The following is a 22,488-nucleotide window of genomic DNA, read 5'->3' on the forward strand; positions in this document are numbered from 1 at the left end:
ATTAAAATATCGTCAACTTGATTTTGGACGATGTATTTTAAATGTTAAGCAGGTAAGGGAATACAAAACGAATTTTTCAGTTTCACGTTTTAATATTCCACTATATTTCTTTAAATTCTGTAGGTACTAATTAAAAAAATGTCAGAATTCTCTCTTAAAATTTTAATTTGAACAATAAACAAAGAGCATTCATATTGACTGATTTTTTATTTTCAAAAAAATATATCTCAAAAACTAAAAAACATACATCGCTGAAAATTTGACAGTTTACGTAAAATTTTCTGACCTTTTAAGAAAAAATGAGAGCAGCAATAGCCCCTTTGGTCCCGAGGCTTTCAAAACACGAAAAAACGGAAACTATTAAGTTTTTTCATGTAAAAAACACAATTTTTGTGAAATTTTATATTTTTCCTGAAAAGTCAAAATCTTTAGCCTTCATTTCGTCCAAAATAATTGAAAATCGGTCAAACGGTTCAAAAGTTATAATTTTTTTTAAATAAAAATTTTGCAAAATCGCGAATTTTCTGGTCACCCTATTTCGGAAATGGTCACCCTAATCAAAAAATCCAAAAATACGTGTATCCTTATTTCGGATAAGGAACAAAATAGCAAATTTGCACGAAATTCGGTGACCCACTAGATCGGTTTTTCATGGAATGGCTGTATATATATATAGTACTTACTGAAATAATTGAAAACAAATAGGTTGAACATACCTGAAAGAAAAAAAAGCAATCATTAGTAGGCTCCTTACTTATAACACATCAGATTTAATGAATTTTAGATTTGTATTGATACTTGAAATGCTAAGGGGAACATAGTCCAATTCGGACCTAGTAACAGTTTTTTGACCATATATTTTCAACACGATGGACGTCATGAAAAGTTTTGTGTTTTTTCTTACCAGGACATGACTAGACATGTTTGTACAAAATTCTCCAAAAGGTCCGAATTGGACCAACCCTGTTCCAATTCAGACCCCCCATGTTCTAATTTGGACCACCCTATATTTTATCGGTTTATGCTATGGTAGTTATTAAATATAACTCCGATTTATTTGGTAACAAAGCTTGTTGAACTTCTTCTATAAGCGTGGGCATAAAAAATAACTCAATGTGTGAAAAATTCCAATTTACTTCGAGTCAGAATTAGGGTCGATGTTTCCTTAGTGGACAGTCTCCTATAGTCGCACTAGTGGCTTTTTACGGCCGTTTTGCTATAAATCTTTTCAAAACTTTTTTTGACAAGAAGGTCAGGAGCTATTTATATAAGTACCATTGATACACAGCTTGATTTGGTTCAAAAAATGCATTTTAGGGTCAAAGTACGCTATATTAAAATGATTTTAAAATTAAGCCAAACTTCAAATTTTCATGTTTCAAACACATTATATCTGGTAAGGAAAAGTTGATTGTATTGTTTTCAGCACTCGTAGTTGTTTTTCTTTGTATCGTATTGACAATTTTTTGACTGTAACAAAAACAAAGGTACCATCCATCAATATTACAACTTCTGTGATTTACGAGCAAGCCGAGAAGACTTTCACGGGGTGAAGCTTGTGAAATACTGCTCTTTTAAAATAAGAAGGTCCGTATTGAACCATATTAAAAGGTCCGGATTAGACCAACACACTTTTTGAGATTTTCAAACTAGCTGAGCACGAACAGTGCATAGACATATCAAAACCATATGGTCAGATGAAAACTTAGACTTAGGGGATTCGATTATAAAACAACACAGAAAGATAGGAAAATTATTGTTAATTACAGAAGCTTGGAAATAATTCCAACCGATAGCACACTAGGAGGAGGAATTGGAAGCATGCCTACAAATTTTATCATGCAGTCATCGACTTTATAATCTTTGTGATGATAGCTTCCAAAACATCAACGATGGGGTGAGATTCTTCATAGGCCTTGTCTCCAGCATTCGCCAACATCAAATGATAGAATGGGTTCGTACCTGGATCATTGAAGATTTGAACATATTTTGGAAAAAACGCCTTTTTTTGGAGAGCCGTGGCTGAACCTTTATATAAGTGTGATTAGCGTCTTTGTTTTACTTAAAACCTATGAGCTAGTATTGATACAATTCCTCTCTAACCGAAGGAATAAATTTCTTCCTCAAATAACTATTACAGACCTCTGTATTATTAAACTTTAACAAAAAAAATAAAGGCATATCTAACCCATAAGACGCAAATGCCCTCAAAACTATGACGCAGAAAAAATATTTTATTGTGACCACGAGCAACTCGATTTCTTGATATTTCAAGATAGTCCTAAGTCTTCCAGGATTTTATTTAATGGTTCATCCATCGACATCTTACAAGACTCTTGTTTGAAACATCTTCAAAAATACAACCAGAAGAAACTTCTCCAGAGATATCTCCAGGGATTTCTTTGGATTTGCTACAAAATTGTTCATACAAATTTCTTTAAGATTCAAACTTAAAATTTAATTCTTGAAGATTCCTCCAAGAAATCTTCAAATGTTTGTCCAAGCATTCTTCCAGGGGTATTTTTCAGGAATGTCTCCAGGTAAATGTAAATATTTATTTTTAGAATCGTGAGGTATTTCTAAAGCAAATCTTAAGTAACCTCTAATGAAACTGAATGATTTTAAGGCACCCTTGATGAATAAGGTTTTCTAGAAGAAAACATGGACTCTTGAGGAAATTTTAGAAAGTTTTCTAGATGAATTGGTATGTTTATTAAAAAAACGAATCAAACAAATCTCTGGATAATATCCCGCAGGATTTTGAAAAGGAACTTCTTGAAAAACATCGGACGGAATCCCTTACAACTACAATCACTTAATTTACAGTCTGGCGAATATAAAATGCCAAGAACTGGCAACATGATAATCTCACTAGCATTGCTGGGAAATGAACAAAAAAGTTTAGAGACGAATCAGCTCAGGGCTGAAAGTCTCTATAATAAAGCAAAAAAAAAAAAAGTTTAAGCCATCAATTGACCTTCTTGTTTGAACAATGACGAAATAATATTTTTTTCTCAATCAATAAGTTAGTTCATTGAGGTCGAATTTCGCTGAATATTTTTGAACTGTACTTTATTCATAAAACATTGTTGATTGTTGATTTCCTGTAATGTAAATTATTTCTTGTTTCTGTTTTTTTATTTAAGTATTTCTACGGTCACAATACTGCCCACCAATTCAAGCACTCTCTACCTGCACTAAAAAAAATCCACACGCTTGATCCGTGTGTTTAAAATTATGGATCGATTCATGAACGTCTATGTCGATTTGTTGTGATTTTCTTACAAAATTCGTGTGTATTACACATTCAATTCTTTAGTTTTGCTTCATGGACTGATTCATCAACCGACAACATGAATTCCATAGTTTTCCACATAAATTCCTAAAGCTTTCCATTTCAAATTCGTATGCGTCAACTTATGCGTGCTATGGATCATCACCCAACACGGATTCAGTGTGTTTAACTTATTACTATCTTGTGTCATGATCATCATGTTCAAGTTGGTCGATTTGAAATCGATGAGCTTGCTGTCGATTTCCATGTTCCAAATTTCTTAATTATTAGTGATCAACCCATAGCGAACTAAATTGCGGATGGAGCTCGTGTCGAACGACAGTCATCATCATGTTCCAAAGAGAAGAGGCAAATTCTGAAGCTGAAAGTGTTAGAGGAAAATTTGCGGATTCGTTTTTCTTTCTATGAGTGAAGATGCCCGAGTGAATATGAGGAGTTCATTCTCATTTTCTATAAATAAAATGAATTACTTCCAGCGTTGGATATAATGTATGGTGTTAGAGAAAAATCGAATACCACTAACAGATTTTCCTAGCTTTCAGCTTCGAATAAAATGAAATATGCTAAATTATGGATTTGCGGCGCCCCGCAAACTTGTTGACTCACTTGTTTGAAAAAAAAAACATTGAAGTGAGCTTGCGACAAGCAAAAGAGCCTCGAATCCATATTTTGGGGAGCAAGATTTCTTCTATTAAATTTCTTCTTTCAGTCTCATGACATTCATGTTCTATCACACATGACTATCTACAGCCACTACATTTCGAATTCAATAAGCAAATCAGTTGGTTTTCATGATTTAATATTTAGACATTCATGTTTGTTCTCATGACAACCTAATGTTGATACACATGTTATTATACCGTGAAGTCAATGACGAAATCCATATGGCTACCACACTCAAGTCATGTGGTTTTCCTCATTGCGCAAATCTATAAGTAAAACACACGACCTCGGCGTGTAGATTTTTCTCAGTGTGTTATGTTCGATTGGCTCCGATCAGATTGTCTCGGATAGATAGTCCTACCCACCAGACTGCGGGTAGGTTATCTGTAGTGTTATCTGTTGTGCTGATGTTAACTGGATTTGAGAAATGTTTGGAAGAAATGCTGGAGGAAATCGTATAAAAAAGTTCTAGGCTTTATAATAAACCACATTTCGAATCTAAGGAATTCTTTTAAAAGTTGCTAATAGATTCTATTGAATAACCCCTCGAGGGGTTTTTTTCGTAACAATTATTTGGAGTAACCGTGGATGAAATGGCGTACAGTTTCTTGTCGGGTTTATTGGAAAAAAATCATGAATGGATTTCATCAAAAGCTCTGGAATTAACCTTTGCGGTTTTTATCACAAAAAATCTGTAAGAACTTTTGGAGAACTTGGTTGATTAATTTAAAAAATACCTGGAGAAAGTCCTAGGATAGTCTTTGGAAACATTAAAAAGAATATTGAAAGATTGTAACGTAGAAATTCTCAAGGATTTCCTGGGACAAATTGTGGAAAAATTACTATGAGCAGAAAAATGTCTGGGAGAACCGGTAGAGGCATCTAGAAGAATTTCTGAAGAGATCCCTGTAGGAGTCCCTGAAAGTATTTCAGATAAAATCTCTGGAGAAACCAATAAAATAAGTCCTGAAGATTTTTCTCGAGAAATCTACGAATAAATTCTTAAAGAATCAGTTGAATAATCTCGCAACAGTCTCTGAAGGTTTCTCTGAAGCCTGTTTAGTTTTGCATCAGAATTGACTTCAAGCAAGATAAGAAATAAGACATTTTAGACATCAAGTCTTCAAAAAGAGACCTACTGCCAGCCCTGCGAGTAGGGTGTAAAACTACGCGGGTACTTTAATTACCGTCGATGGGGGTGACAATGGGTCTAGGGGGTGAGATTGGGTCAAAACGGAAAAATATGTTTTGTAAAATATTTCAGCTAATAACGCTGATATTACTAATATTAATAATTCATATGTTAGGGAACATATTATTACACATAATTCATAACAATATGCATTTTTAGAAATAGTAGTTTTTGTTTACTACATCAATAAACTTGCATGTTGAAACTAGATAAAATTTACAACATTAAATTTCTCCTGTACAAAGTATCACGCATGTACTCTAGCCTCTATCGTTGTATTAGTAGAATGTTGAAAGTCTTTTCATTACACATCACAGGTATTTTCCGGAATCTGTTTGATTTTCCCACAAAAAAATCATTTTTTTCGGTACGATGTCTAAAACATTGAAAATGGGGGTGAGATTGGGTCAAGCAAGAACGATAGTAAATGAAACTCCAAGTCCACTCTTTTGACATTTTACGGTGCCGGGTGTTATCTTTTTTCATCAAGATGTGTTTATTCTTTCTAAATACAGCATCTCTGAAACATCAAACAAGTCTACTTGAGTATTCCGTGCATTGAATAACAATACAACGCATTTTGACAACTTCTCAAACCAGCAACTGTGTTTCGTGCGCAGCAACATCGTAATATTTTATCAAATGGATTTTGTTTTGAAATTTTATAATTTATTAGTGTTTTCATATTATAGAAACATCTCACGGAAGTACAAATGAGTTGGATCGCTGAAATACTGGGATTATGACGTCAACTTCTGCCTAAAATGTATTGATCGTGGAATGTCGCACCGAAATTTAACTATTTGCGAAGGTTTAAAATAATCACTGTTTCAGTACACCTTTGGGGAAACTGAATGGGCTTTATAGCAATGGGGATGAGACTTTGAAGACAATTTGAGGGAAACACCAAGAAAATTTATGTAAACTTGACGATAAATGTTGGGTTTACATATTTTTTCTCATAGCTCTTCAATTTTCAGTGTAATCATACTTGTGAAACATCTTAGATATCTTTTTGTCTTATTTGCATCGTTTTTTATCAATATTTTTCAGTTGTGAATGGTTTTGAAATCATATTCTCAAAACAAATTATTTCAATTACAGCGACCCAATGTCACCCCCTCTATGGGGTGAGATTGGGTCATTTTTCATTCACTTGTGGTGCCGCTGTGAATAAATATTTGTCTTTATTTTTTTGAACAGTTGTTACTGTACCATCAAAGTACATACACACCAAATTTGAAGTTTATTGGAGTTAAATTGCGATAGTTATTCAAAAAATAAATCGCACATATCCCTTTTTGACCCATTGTCACCCCCAACGACGGTATTCACTATTACAGCCGAAACATTACTCAAGACCAAGGTGGTTCAATTGTCTAATTTAGTTCTAACATGGCATTCGTAGTCGAAACTAGAAAAACAAGTTGAGTTACAGTCAGATTTATACCAATTTGTCGAGAAAATGTTTACGAAGAAGGAAATTGGGGTCATTTTTACCTGATCTGACCCAGTGACCTACCGGGAAAACTGTGGAAGTGGACATTTACAAAACATCCCATAATTCTCAACAAACTAGACATCCGAACGATTCCATTCGAGCTAACACGAATGTAATCTGTCAAAAATTGTTGAAATGGCAGCATTTTAAACTTTTTTACACTTGCTTGACTAATGTCTCCAATTTTTGGGAGAATCTCCCAATAAAAAATCTTCAGGATTTTTTAAACAATTTAATTTCTTTGAGAATATCTTCAAAAAATACTCTAGAGATTCCGTAGAAAAAATGGTTCGGATATTTCTTATAGATTTTTTCTAAGTATTTTTTTCTGGGATTTCACTAGAAGACCATTGAGTGTATTCTCCGCGAACTTCCTTATAAGCATTCGATCTCGGTTTTGTAGAAAGGTTGTTTAAAAAATGAAAGCGTTCCAAGTCCATAACAATAAAAACTAAAATTGTCAAGACATGGAACATAGAGAAAGCCATTTGATGTTTGCACAATCGTAATGATGCATGCTGATAAGGCAGCATCGACTCTAATCGAAACGTACAGTAGAATACTACTCGTTCGTCAGTTTGCAATGGATTTGCAAAGCAGCATTCTTACGTAAGTAGCTGCACTATAATAAACCACATTGAATTTTACTTAGACTGTACTCTACAGAACCATTCTGGTGATCATCCTTCAGCTCCACTGCGGAATCACCTGGTTGTTTAACTGCAAACGCATCGGCTTTGGATACTACACCGTCCAGAAAAATTGTATCCTGGAGAATGTCTTGATCAGCAACGAAACCACTCTGTACCGGGTGTTCTTTCCGCCGGTTGATCTGGAGATAAACTACGGCTCCATTCGGGATTTCAATCGTGACGTCGCATCTCGTATGAGCAACAAAACGAAACGACTGACCATTTCCTATTCAGGAGTGGAGCATTTTTTCCTGAGAGACACCTTGGAGTATGCTGAACTAATGCATAACAACATTTCGAAAGTGGAATTTGATTCGGCGGAAAAATTGATCGTTTGGATGCTGCGATTGAACTACAATCAGCTGCAAGATGCTTCGTTTGTGAGCGAAATCAGATCGCTGGTGATTCTTGGCTTGAGCAATAACTTGATAAGCAGTGTAAAATGGAACATATTTTCTAATCTGAATCGTCTGAAAACACTGGATCTTGGCGGTAATTTAATCAAAGAAATAGATTGTTATGGAAATTTGAAGCTCCCTTCTTTGAGAAGGTTGGTTTTGGCTGAAAATAACATTGTGCATTTTGATCTGAGCGGAGTTGTCATGAGAGATTTGAAAGAATTCAACATTTCAATGAATCGGATACCAACGCTCAATACATTCCAGTTGGATAAGAGCTTTCCTACCATCGAGGAAGTGGATTTGAATAATAATCCTTGGAACTGTGGTCGACAAATGCAAATCAACAGCTTATTGATGTTCAAACGAATCAAAAGACACACATCCACTACACGAACGGTTTGCCATGAAGATTTTTTGGAACAGATGGCTCTGAGTGCACCTGACGGAACTGATAAGTTGACGAATCGTCTTAACAGCACGGAAATGCTGCGTCTAAAACAGCTTAAAGAGCACAATATCGATACGCGTCTGGCGACTGCACAAAAGCGGGTCAACTTTTTGGAAGAAATTGTAAACGAGATAAAAGAGGCGACCCTGGAGCTTCTCAGGAAAACGAAACATTTGTACGAAATGAACAACCTACGAATGTCACGCAGCATAAATATGCACAGCTGAGCGAGGTGTGTATATGGTGCAAGCATAATAAAGTTGTAAAAACATAAAACTGTTGTTTTGTTTGGCTAGGTCGGTTCCATGCATTCGACCAGCTAGCGGAAGGAAGGATTTCCGCTCTGGTAAGCCTTCCGGTCCTAAGCTTCGACACGAAGACGCATCAAAGCTATTCCGCTGTCGTTATTCATGGTTTCCTTTTTTTTCGACAGGCTAGTTGGTGGTTGTTTACTCAAAATCCTTATTTTTTGTGGGTCGACCTTCGGCATTGTGCGCAGAAAGTGTGTCAATAAGCGTGTCCTGAGGATTTTAGTTTTCTTCCTCCCTTTGGAATACCTTACAACCGGATATACTCATTTCCGGTGCTATCTGGTCGTTTACTTCCAGTTTTAATGTTGTTTGATAGTGAAAAAGGTACAAAAGCGAATGAGACAAATCGAATCGTGAAAAAGATAGATCATTCAGAAAGTCAAAACCAATATAACAAATAGATTGTTAAAATAATCACAAGGGATAATCATGCTGAAATCTTTGGAGGAATGTCAAAGATATTTTTCTTAGACTTGGACCGTCAACTCATAAAATATCTAAAACATGAAAAAAATCATAAAAACTGTAATTACAGAGCTGTTTAGGACAAAACGTTAAATCTAAGTGGTTCCAAAAACTTGTGCCGAATTTAACAATGATTTCACGACACGGCTTCAGCATTGTATAAAAATGTAAAAAAATAGTAAAATATTGGTTTGAATCTTCAGATTCAATCATCCCCACAAAAATCTGTAACTACAGTTTCTGAAAGTTCCCCGTCGACAGCAATCTTCCATGGCGAAACCTGAAGCGATAAATTACCACCGACTTATTGTTCGTGCGTAAACCGGTCTTTCCTGACGATAACAAATTTCATTCATCCACAAAAAAAACCACACCTCGTGGGCACAACACATTCCGGCTCTCGCCCCAGGGGCGTGTTAATTAAAACCGGAACTAAAAATTAAACACCGCCAAAGTAAACAGCAGCACCGCCGAAGCCAGTCAACATTCTAGAATATTGTTCCATTCGACCGGTGAAAACGGGATTGACGCGTCGTCAGTTTTGAGTGAATAGGGCGAAGTGATTCAAAATGTTCTCATGGGGAAAATGGTTTAGTTTACATTAAAATTAAATTAATAATATTTACTCATCTGAGATGCGAACGTGTCTCATACGGAAATCAGCCCACGAATTTTAGCATTATCAACGGGGAACTGAGAGACAGATCTGGATAAGATCTCTCCGATATAATTTGATTCATGTCTTGGTTCCGCCATTCACATATTTCGTAACAGCGTGTTAAGCTCTCACACAAGTCATTCCATTTCATTCATAAAATTCTATTGCCCCTAAGCGCAGTAGTCGCTGCAATTGACGAGGGAAAGACGATGAATGGTTTTTGTTGCGTGAGAAACAGGGTCATATGGCCTGGGGTTCCGGCGACAGGAGGAATGTTACATGTGCAGTTGCACCAGTTCCGGATCTGGAGGGTTCCGGTTGTGAGGAAATAGGGTCGTTCCTAATTATGTTTTAATATTTGAATGAATCCAAAGTTTGGTAGTCGACATATTGGCGACTAGTCAAAACTGTTATCACCTACAGTGACCCCACGCAGTTGAATCACCCACAATTTATTAATCAGCTGATTTCAAAAGACAAAATTATTATCAAACTTGTCATAAAACATCACAGAGTTATTTTTACACATAGTTTATTATCAGTAAAAATAATTCTGTGATGTTTTTTGACAAGTTTGATAATAATTTTGTCTTTTGAAGTCAGCTGATTCATAAATTGTGGTTAATTCAACTGCGTGGAGTGACTGTATTTTCAAAATAAATTTCACAAAATGATTTAATAGCTGGACTGGCCTTAGAAAAAATAGAGACCTCATTCCTAAAAATAACGAGAACAGAAAGAGAACGCCAAAGGGATTAAAAACAGACGAAGAACAATAAGAAGACAATAAGAAACCAAACGGAATCAGGAGATAAGACTTTTCATAAGGAATTATAATAGAATCCAACCAAGCATTTTACTAAGGATATTTATTTCAGTCTAAACTTCTCGTGGCAATACGTCTTCAATTGGGAGAAGCGTAGCCAATCTTCCAGATTTATCTGGTATGTACCAGATTTTTTAATCTCCATTGAACAAAAATCTGGAAGATCCAGATAAAAAGTTTCTGTGAATTTGTAAGGTTCCCTTATATACGACAAAGGAGATCAAGACTTTTCCAGATAACAATTTTAAATTCACCCATACATAAAAATTCTATTTGAGAAATTGCTCGATAAATGTTTTAATGAACTGCACGAGTGCATAACTGGATGAAATTGAGGAATTCCTTTGGAACATCTCTTACACAGTTAAAAATAATGAACATTACACGTCATGTATACTTCATTTATGTGATGTAAACAAGACGTCATGTAAATTTAAGTCTGGAATCATGTAAATTTGTGTTACATGTCACGTAATCACACAGGATCCTGCTGGATTACATGACATATAATTGAAGATTACATGACATATGATGTAAATATCCATTATATACCACGCTCCAATTATGTGCATTATATGTCTCAGAAATTTACACGTTTCGTTCGAACTGTGTAGGTAACAACTGGAGAAATTGGTGGAACAGTTAATGGACAAATCTCTGTTAGATATACCTAGGATAGTCGGTTGAAGTGCTCGAGGTTTTCCTGGAAAAAACTGCTTTATGAATCCCTTGAACAAGCGCTAAAAGAATTCCGGACGAAAACCTGAGAGAATGAGCAAAAGAATCTCAAGAGGAAATTCTGGGTTATCCCTGGAGAAGTCTTTCAAAGCATTCCTGAGAAAATTACAGGAAAAATCATTCAAACATTTCCTGAAGCTTTTCCTAGTGGAATATTGTAAGAAAAAAAATCTGGAAGATCATGTGAAATAGTAGCGTAAAAATCTCTTTTTACTTTAAGTCATTAAATAGAAACTAAATGCAAGCTCTGTAATATATAAGTTATGTTTAAATCATCGATCCCAAGCAGAAACCCCTATCATTGAAACAGACTCAGCTCTCATCAGTTTGAGATCAGCAAATGAAGCTTCCCGGATTATGCTGATTATTTCCAACCCGAAGGCAGCTCCTGATGCCAGAAGAGAGAAAGAAAAAAAAACTACAAATAAAAGAAAAAAGGGGCAAATTCCACAAACACTGGAAGCACTTTACCAATTCATTAGGCAGTCGTCGGTATTGGCGGCTATGCCACAGAATGGAGAAAATAGTTACGAGAAAAGTGAAACCCCTGCGATCACTCTCTCGTAAGCCCCTGTGTTTTGTCGGCCTGGCCTGAGGAAGCAAGCAGCAAAATAGAAAAGCAGAAAAAATAACATCCGGAAGTATTTATTTCCGTTCCGGGATGGATATAGCTAGAGAGAGAGCAAGAGGCGTAGAAACCTGCGAAGCCCGGAGAAACCCTAAGAGGTAGGAAGCAAATGATCGATCTTCTTATTATCTTTCCTCGGCATTTCTATTTTGCGGCGCAATGTGCGGAAGTAGAAAATTTATGGGAAATTTCTTTGCTTCCCTCCACGCACCGTAGGCCGTGCGAGCGTGCGCATTTCGGAAGTAAATCGGAAGTACGGAGAACGCTCGAGCATGCATTCTTTCCCTCCTTGGATGCGGGCTTGCGCTATAATGGGATAATCTGACTCAGCAAGTTTGCTGTGTGGTGGGCTTCGCATAGTTTCTTGTTCGTCATAGTTATGGTTCGATTCTTGCGATGGAGAAAAGCGTGGGATTGTTGAAAGTATACAAATTCAATTCAAACTACTATTACGGAACAAGTTGCAGATTGATTATTTTTACAGCACGAGTCGTAAATTTATAATTACTGTAAAAATCGAGTTCTGCAACGTGTTACGTACAACATTTTTTGCAATTTCGTAGAAGACCACTTGAGGGTATCTGAAATTATATCGGAATGCATTCATAATTGTTGTAAATTTTTGAAAAATGGTTGTGTTATGATTCATTACGCAACTCAAAACAGTTATGTATGTTGCATAGTGAATCATTAGAGCACTGGTTTCAGTTGCATAATGACTATTCCCGCACTGCATACTTCAGTGCAGGAAAGTAGGCCGTTTCATGACAAATTGGCGTGATGAAAAACAGCCTATTACGATGAGAAATTAAAAAAAATGATTTCTGCAACGAGTTACGTGAAACATTTTTTGCAATATCGTTGAAGATCACTTACGGAAATCTAACAACATATCAGGATGCATTAACTATAATTTTGCTATTTCTAAAAATAGTTGTGTAATGATTAATTACGCAACTCAAAACAGTTGCGAATTGAAAAAACCGCTGCTTAATAGCTATTATGTAACTGATTTCAGTTGGGTAATAACCATTACGACACAGCATATTTCAGTGCAGGAAAGAAGACTATTTCTCAATTTCGGTTAAAGACCTCTAGCTAGAGGGTATGGTATTAAAAATTATATCGATATGCGCGAACCATTATTTTGCAAATCTTGAAAATTTAAGCATAAGTATCTTGAAAATTGTTCAGTAATGATTCAATAAGCTACTCAAAAGATTTACGAAGTGAAAAAGCGTTGTGTAAGTCATTACGTTTGTTTTGTTTTTTTCCTGTACCGAATATTAATGCATATACGATTTCGAACATCACTAAAATATATCAGTATTGCAAACATTCAACATATTATAGATATCGCAGACCATTTATTTGGCAGCACGTAAGACGATTCCGACCACTCCAATAGTGACTTGGGCCAGCTTTGTTCTAATCGTATTACAAACATAACGAACTTCGACAAGACGCAGAAGGGCCGGCCACAAGCGGGGCAGGTCAGAGGCAAGGGGGAGAGAAAAAACATCATCGGAAATCCGGAAGGAAGTTAAAATTAATGCTTGCCTGCTGCTGCTGTGCTGTTGGCGGAGTAATTTTATGAATGAAACACAAATCTACGATGTGGCGGGAACGAACGTGGAATGAATGAATGGCGCAGCGAGTATGAATGAACAAGAGTCGTCGTCGGATGAGCAAGGGGAGAGTGAAGGTGGAAAGACAGGGGGCCTGCGAGTGTATTTACGAGCGTAGCGAAAACGACACAAGCTGCGAGCCATGAAGAACACTGAGTTTGTTACTTAAGAACACACGTTCTGGAAGGGGAAGACGTTTCATGCAAGCGGCAATTATGGCAAATGACTGCTGATGACGGTGACGAAGGAACGCACCTTTTTCCTGTGCCTGCTATGTGACCGGAACGAAGTGTTTCCTACCACGGAATTTGCGATTTGTCGGTGGAGATTGTGAGAAAATTCTAGATTGTGGCCTAAAGGTGGTGAAACAAATCATATAGGGCTGAGTAGGAAAATCAAAGAAAATTTGATGTACAGTACTGGCAAGCATAAAGTATACAATGTCTGATTTTCATACAAAATGCTCAAGTTAGGAGACTTGTATCACAGCTTCAAGTAAATTAATTGACCTGAAATTCCAATATCAAAAATTAACGGAATTGTATCCAAGAATTTTGAAATAAGGTGTGTTCAAGTGAAATTGAATCGAAGGTTACAAAAAAAAATCTTCAAGAACACAAATCTGAAGAACCAGACAACCATTTAGGTTAAAAACTTGATTGATTGGTCACTCTGATTCTACAGATTTGTGCTGTAGAAGATTAGAGCTGTGGATTCGATTCATCTTCACCTTCACGTATTCTCTGCAGTCTAAGCCAATAGCGCACATACAGTTCTCCAAACTTTACAATTTTGAATGTAAATCGGCGTATGTGTACTTTATTCTTGCCGGTACTTTACGTACCATTATCTATGTGGTAGCTAATGCAATTCACAACAAAAATTCAATGATTTCAACTAGCTCAATTTCATGCATTTATAGTTTCGCAACGAAGGAACGCCGTATGGTGAACTAATCCGGCGGATATTGACGGCTGCACACCAACACACGCGCCTTCCCTGATCCGGCCGGCAACCAGCGGAGAAAGAAACCACGTGTTTCAAATGTAAGCTGAGGTAACCTTCCGCCGTTTATCGCAGCAAGTATTTTGGCACACCACCCAAGCGCACGATCAGCGAATGTGTCACCACCAAACACCGGTCGCACCGGTATGTAAATCTTGCAAATAGGTGTATCGCATACCGCTGAACACGTGTGCGTGCGTCATGCGTGCGACAAACACAGGAAATCTGCTCCAGCCAAACGGAATTGATATAAGTAACAACTGAATCGAACTCAGCCCAAGAAACTCGCCAACAACACACTTCCCTTCCCTGGAAACCTTACGGCTTCCGTTGTTGCATGCGGTGCCTAGCCACTGGTACTAAATTTTGTTTTTGGTTTTAACCCTGTTGAGCCCAAGTTTTTATCGGATGATTTTTAAGGATGATTGAATCTAAAATTCGGGAATTTTTTTTTCTTGATTCACAAGCTAAAATTGACGGTTAATGATGTGATGTGTCCTCATTCCAATCACCAATCCATCAAAACCTGTATTTTGGAATCATGTTGATTTTAAACTCAAATTGAAAGAACTTCGCAAAACTTGTAACGCGTGTTTTGGAAAACTAGTGTATTTCTAATTGAAGAGGAGGGGATAAGAACACTTCCTAAGCCGAGTGGTTAGGTTCGATTCCCGGTCGGTCCAGGATCTTTTCGTAGCGGAAATTTCCTTGACTTTTTTTTTATTTATTTAAAAGACACACGTTACGTTGATGCTTCCAGTGGACGGTCATGTCCTTTGAAGGAAGCACCACACTAGACAACGGACTAGCATGCAACGCCCAGTGGCACAATCGGAAAACGTTCCTGACGAAAAGTTTTCGGACTGAAGCGGGAATCGAACCCACACTTCTTGACACGATGCGGCTAAATGCTTGGTAACACTAACCGCACGGCCACGAAGCCCACAACTTCCCCGGGCAAAGAGTATAATCGTACCTGCTACACGATATACGAATGCAAAAATGGCAACATTGGCAAAGAAAGCTCTCAGTTTATAACTGTGGAAGGGCTCATAAGAACACTGAGAGGCAGGCTCTGTCCCAGCGAGTACGTAATGCCGAGAGGAAGAAGAAGAAGGAAAGAACACAAAAATGGACTAATGTTAAATGTTAAAAATTAGGGAAACTTTGGAACTTATTCAGTAAAAATTTAGAAGAAGATAAGGTCTACTATTAAATTTATAAAGATTTTAAATATAGTGACGAATTATTTTTTCGGCAAAATTATTCGCTCTAGAAGTATACGCTGTATGTCCGATTAGTTCAGCATTCTACCGCGCTGTGGCGCTATTTCTAACTAATATATGTCAAGATCAGAGGTTGTAAAAATCATGATCCGCAGCACATCATGAGAGTTTCAGTTTGTTTATCATCTTCTGCCACAGCTTTGATTTGATCGGGGGATAACAGTACATTATAAAACCCATCTAACCTGGTGTTGTGAACCCTATTAGCATTGCAGAATCCATCAACTGTATACTGTGGTAAATTAGCAATAGTAGTAGTGTATAGAAATAGTCATGACCTTGAACGTAGATTATCCCGCACACTTTCCCCACGCTCAATAGATTGTAAAACAATGCCTTTTGTTCTGCACCCTATAAAAGACTATGCGTCCCCATGTTCGGTCTCTTTTACCGATCGACCGTGGAGTAAGTATCACGATCAGGGGGGGGTATACGCAACGAGGTGCGCCTACCGTTCATGTTTTGTGGGTGTGTTCGTGTGGGTCAGAACGCTGCTAGACATCCCACTGTTAGAGTGTTGAAAAGATTCTACCCCATTACCCCGAATGCCCTTTCCCCGAATGACATCACCCCGAATTCCATTACCCTGAATGTACCATTACCCCGAATTCCATCACCCCGAATGCTATTTCCCCGAATTTACAAATATCTTGACATGATAATATTGATGATATTTCCACATTATATTGGAATTCGGGGTAATGTCATTCGGGGTGATGGGTCGTTCGGGGTTTTGGAATTCGGGGTAATGGCGTTCGGGTTAATGGCATTCGGGGTAGTGGGATTCGGGGTAATGGGGTAGAATCGTTGAAAAGCATCAGCATTTGCTGCCTGGCATGGCCCGCGTTTTCGACCTGTGCTGTTTGGCCGGCCCGCGTGAGAAATGATGCTGTTTGGGACGGCCCGCGTGAGAGATGATTGTTAGGCGAGCTTTGTTTGTAGTTGACAGCCGTACACCCACCCTGATCACGATAGCCGTAGTAATAAATTAGTGATTAGTGAAAGTCCGGTGTTTCATTTCTGCACGACATTACACCTGGGAGGCACTATTGCTTAGTATGTTTGGGAATTGTTTATCATTTCAGTAAAATAAAACACCTACACCCAATGATAAATAAGCGAGAAAAACGGGGTTTATCATCATCATTTTTTTATTAGTATTATTCCAAACATTACATTCATTTTTTATTTCTAGGTGTTCTGTGTTATTAGACAACACTATCATCCTAATTTGGTAAAACAAATTTAAGATTTAATAAACATTTTGTTAACAAACTTATTACATTTCATTTGCCGTAGCAGTTCAGATTTTTTACAGGTGAGTAGATTTCACTTGTTTATAAGAAAAAAAAAACACAACGCTTTGAATATACTTAACCTAACTAAACCTAAACATATAACGCATTAATCGTGGCAATAGAAGATTGTAACGATTTTTGCCTGAAATTATTAATTATTTTATTTGACATTTGTTCCAATGTTTCAACATTGGATATTCTATGTAACTCATTGGTACTTTAACAGGGAGGAAGTCTCAGAATCATTTTCAAAATTTTATTTTGAATTCTCTGCAGAGTTTTCTTCCTGGTATTACAACAGCTAGTCCATATTGGTACAGCATACAACATGGCTGGCCTGAAAATTTGTTTGAATATCAAAAGCTTGTTCTTAAGACAAAGTTTTGATTTTTTATTAACAAGGGGATAGAGACATTTTACATATTTATTACATTTGGCTTTAATTCCCCTTAAATGTGATTTTTGAAAGTTAAATTCTTATCTAGCATGAGCCCTAGATACTTAACTTCATCTGACCAATTTATTGGAACCCCTCTCATCGTGACAACATGTCTACTTGAAGGTTTCAAATAAAGAGCTCTTGGTTTATGTGGGAATATTATAATTTGAGTTTTGGAAGCATTAGGAGAAATCTTCCATTTTTGCAAGTATGAAGAAAAAATATCCAAACTTTTTGCAATCGACTACAGATGACACGCAGGCTTCGTCTTTTGGTGGAGAGGCCTGTGTCATCCGCAAACAAAGATTTTTGACATCCCTGAGGTAACGCAGGTAAGTCAGATGTGAAAATATTGTATAATATTGGTCCCAAAATGCTGCCTTGAGAAACACCAGCTCTTACAGGTAGTCTTTCAGATCTGGAGTTCTGATAATTAACCTGAATTATGAACTTTGAAATATTCTAACAATGTATGTTGGAAAATTAAAGTTTTTTAATTTTACAATCAAACCTTCATGCCAAACACTGTCGAATGCTTTTTCTATGTCTAGAAGAGCAAGACCAGTAGAATAGCCTTCAGATTTGTTGGAACGGATCAAATTTGTTACACGTAAAAGTTGATGAGTGGTCGAATGTCCATGGCGGAATCCGAACTGTTCATTGGCAAAAATTGAATTTTCGTTGATGTGGGCCATCATTCTGTTCAAAATAACCTTTTCAAAAAGTTTACTGATGGAGGAAATCAAACTGATTGGACAATAGCTAGAAGCTTATGCAGGATTTTTGTCTGGTTTTAAAATTGGAACAACCTTAGCATTTTTCCATTTGTCAGGAAAATATGCTAATTGAAAACATTTGTTAAAAATATCAACTAAAAATGATAAGCTACTTTCTGGAAGTTTCTTGATGAGGATGTAGAAAATTCCATCATCGCCAGGAGCTTTCATGTTTTTGAATTTTTTAATAATAGTTCTCACTTCTTCCAAATCAGTCTCCCAGGCATTTTCGAAAACGTTCTCTTGATTGAGAATATTTTCGAACTCCTGAGTAACTTCATTTTCAATTGGACTAGTAAGTCCTAAATTAAAATTGTGCGCACTTTCATACTGCATAGCAAGTTTTTGAGCTTTTTCGCAATTAGTTAGTAATAATTTGTTTTCCTCTTTCAATGCCGGTATTGGCTTCTGAGGTTTTTTCAAGATTTTAGATAATTTCCAAAAGGGCTTAGAGCCAGGGTCCAATTGAGAAATTTTATTTTCAAAATGTTTGTTTCTTAATTGAGCAAAACGTTTCTTGATTTCTTTCTGCAAATCCTGCCATATAATTTTCATAGCAGGATCGCGAGTGCGTTGAAATTGCCTTCTCCTCACGTTTTTAAGACGGATCAAGAGTTTAAGATCATCGTCTATAATCACGGATTCAAATTTTACTTCACATTTTGGAATTGCAATGCTCCGGGCTTCAACAATGGAATTTGTTAAAGTTTCAAGAGCATTGTCAATATCAAGTTTAGTTTCTAAAGAAATGTTAACATCAAGATTAGAGTCAACATACGTTTCATATATATTCCAGTCGGCTCGTAAATAATTGAAAGTGGAGCTGATAGGATTGAGAATCGCTTCTTGGGATATTTGAAATGTAACAGGGACATAATCAGAATCAAAATCAGCATGAGTAATCAGTTGGCTACAAAGATGACTAGAGTCGGTTAAGACCAAATCAATCGTAGAAGGATTTCTAGAAGAGGAAAAACATGTGGGGCTATCAGGGTATTTAATTGAGAAATATCCTGAAGAGCACTCATCAAATAAAATTCTGCCGTTGGAATTACTTTGAGGGTCCTATAACACTTCCCCGAATACCATTACCCCGAAAACCATCTCCCCGAAAACCAGTACCCCGAAAACCATTACCCCGAATGCAACGTTACCCCGAATGACACATTACCCCGAAAACCATTACCCCGAATGGTAAATTACCCCGAAAACCAGTTCCCCTAATACGACACTTCCCCGAAAATGAGTGATGCACTTCAAGAAATTCTTCAAGGAAGCTCGCGAATTTGAGCCTGAAAGTTTTCGGCTTAGTAACTACAGTTATCTCTCCCTAACTCGATATTGAAAGGATCATCGAGTTAGGGAGGTATCGAGATACAAAACACATTTTTTTCAATTTTCGAAATTTTGATTGTTTCGACAAAGTACATTTAAAATAGTAAATTAAATGTGAAAAATAGTAAATTTTTTGTACATTTGCCAACGTGACACTTTTTGCATAGTCTTCAAAATTTTAATTTTTTATCACCCTGAAATGACTTGTGAACCTTCATTTTACTATCACTATAATCATAATTATCAAATTTATGAAATTTATGAACATTTGGAGAATATTTGGAAATTTCCATGAAAATATCGAGTTAGAGAGGTAAACTTGCATAGGAAACTGAAACAGATCGCATCGAGTTAGGGAACATCGAGTTAGAGAGGTTTCGACTTACAGAGGGATCAAAGTATGCTAGATTGAAGGGACCGCGCATTCCATCGAGTTAGGGGAAATATCGAGATACAGAATATCGAGTAAGGGAGAGTTAAGTTACTACTATTCCTATTGGTGATTTTTTATTCTTTCAAACATCGGCTGTTCTTTCGAGGTTGTATAATGGCAGTGTAAAAATTTAAATCAATGATTTTCTCTTCATTGAGTTATAGGCTGTTCTTTCGAGTTGTACCGTTTGAGTTGAAGTTTGAGCAATAGCGGTAAAAAAATCGACTGACAAAATTGTCTTGAGCGAAATTCAAAGTTGGCAGTGACTTCAAAAAATAAATGAAAATAAGCCCCTGCATTACTTGTCTGTATTACATCTTGTCAGTATTACAATTTCCAAGAAGAGATTTGTCCTTCTTTTAGTTATCGGCTATTCTTTCGGAAGTTGCACTAACAAAGTGATTGTTGGCATCATAATTATTGACGCTTTCAACAGTGATTTTTTTCTTCTTTTATCATAGGCTGTTCTTTAGCGATGTACTTTTGAAATAGTGGTCAGTTTAAAATCAGTTAACATTTTCATCTGACATTTTTCAAACCATAGTCTAATGACATTTTAGAATATGTTGAACTCGCATTGCCTCCAGCAATATAAAAATATAATTATACATTAACAAATAATATAACGCTTTTGAAAGAGGGCGGGAAATGTATCTAATATTAACATGTCAGCATTATCATCAGTTCGAAAAATGATTTATTGCTGTGAACACAATCATTCTCACAAAATCAAGTACACGCCTGTGAGTAAAATTTGGGTTCTCACCTGGCTCATGAAGAATAGCTGTTGATTAAAAGAATAATAAATCTTTGATAACATTAAGAACAAAAATTCAAATGAAAATCAAAATTCTATGAAATAGGTATATGGGATTCATTTGTCGGATCTTCAATTTTTCGTGCCAAGAAAATTCGGGGTTATGGTCCATTCGGGGAAATGGTATTCGGGGTAACGGACTATTCGGGGTAATGGTTTTCGGGGTATTGGTTTTCGGGGTACTTGACCATTCGGGGTATTGACTTTCGGGGTGATGGTTTTCGGGGTAATGGTATTCGGGGAAATGTTATAGGATCAATTTTCGCAAATCAGTTTGGAGCAAATTAACTTGCTGCCCAGAGCATTTAAAAGGCAAATAGGCAGCTATGAAAGTATATTTACCAAAATGTGTTTCAACAGAACCACCTAAAGTTTCAAAAACTTTAGTTTCAAATGATGAAAACAGTTGATGTTTTATACGCCTATGAATGATGATTGCAACTCCCCCACATGCCCCATCAAGTCGATCATTACGATAAACAAAAAAGTTAGGATCTCTTTTGAGTTTAGATCCAGATTTTTAATACGTTTCGGTAATAACTGCTATATGCACGTTATTAACCGTAAGAAAATTAAACAGCTCGTCCTCTTTACCATTCAGAGAACGAGCATTCCAATTTAAAATATTTAAATTATTATTTGGATCCATTAGAAAAACGTAATCCAATAACAATTTGATTTGTAAATTTTACACCTACTTGGACTGCTTCAGTCATAGTGGTGGCTTTGAACATTGCATCAATCATTAGATTCAATTGTTCAGTTAGAAAATTAAAATCAGAGCCAGACATGTCATGTGATTTCCCATTAGAATTTCCGGTAGACGAAGATGCGGAGTTACCTGTGGCGGTAGGGTTTTTTCCATTTGATTTGAAACAAGTAGAATGGGTACCCATGGATCGAACAGGGGAGGAGTTCGAATTTCCTGCTACGATATCGGCAAAGGATTTACCGTGGGTAGATACATTCGAAAGATTCGAACGGCTACCCGACGGATTAAAATTAGTTTGTGAATGAGCATGATTATGATCTTCCTGATGAGTATGATTCATGATCAAGCGATAGTTAACTGAAAAATGAGCATTGTTCGATACTCTACCAGGCAAATTGCGGAAACGGCCGTTATCGTAACGGATATTATCCTTCATCTGCCTGGCACGAGCATCAACGACTCTCTTGCGTAAAGGGCATTCCCAAAAGTTAGCTTTATGAGGGCCCTTGCAATTGGCGCATTCAAACTTTCTGGTATCTTCTTTCACTGGACAGACGTCCTTAGCGTGAGAAGAACCTCCGCAAATCATGCATTTAGCATCCATGCGACAATTTTTTGTACCATGACCCCACTTTTGGCACCGACGGCACTGAGTGGGGTTCTGGTAATTTCCTCCAAGTTTCTGGAAATGTTCCCATGTCACACGGACATCAAACAAAAGTTTTGCTTGTTCTAAAGCTTTTATATTGTTTAGTTCTTTTTTGTTAAAGTGAACTAAATAAAATTCTTGAGAAAGCGCTTTCCGAACAATGCCAGATTGGGTTCTCTTTTTCATAATGATTACTTGAACTGGGGAAAATCCAAGTAAATCATTTATTCCATTTTTGATCTCTTCAGGTGACTTATAGTCACGACTTTGAACAAACGTTCAGTTTTGTCGT

The 22,488-nt window shown here is 36.7% G+C and overlaps 2 protein-coding genes across 2 annotated transcripts in view; one reads left to right on the forward strand and one right to left on the reverse strand.

Annotated features, from left to right (window-relative positions):
* Positions 1-22,488, reverse strand: part of LOC5571886 (eukaryotic translation initiation factor 5B) — a 314,657-nt gene that overhangs the window by 98,994 nt on the left and 193,175 nt on the right. The gene's annotated exons all lie outside the window — the stretch shown is intronic.
* LOC5571888 (leucine-rich repeats and immunoglobulin-like domains protein sma-10) lies at positions 7,154-8,468 on the forward strand. Its single transcript, XM_001659948.2, has 2 exons — positions 7,154-7,260; positions 7,318-8,468. The coding sequence occupies exons 1-2, from the start codon at positions 7,160-7,162 to the stop codon at positions 8,417-8,419; spliced, it is 1,203 nt and encodes a 400-aa protein (XP_001659998.1). The 5' UTR covers positions 7,154-7,159; the 3' UTR covers positions 8,420-8,468.

The sequence above is a fragment of the Aedes aegypti genome, chromosome 2 (assembly GCF_002204515.2).
Source record: "Aedes aegypti strain LVP_AGWG chromosome 2, AaegL5.0 Primary Assembly, whole genome shotgun sequence".
Taxonomy (NCBI): domain Eukaryota; kingdom Metazoa; phylum Arthropoda; class Insecta; order Diptera; family Culicidae; genus Aedes; species Aedes aegypti.

Coding starts and splice junctions, on each gene's coding strand:
- LOC5571888 (XM_001659948.2), top strand. CDS start 7,160: ATGATGCATGCTGATAAGGCAGCATCGACTCTAATCGAAACGTACAGT. Junction 7,261..7,317: donor TTGCAAAGCAGCATTCTTAC/GTAAGTAGCTGC, acceptor TGTACTCTACAG/AACCATTCTGGTGATCATCC.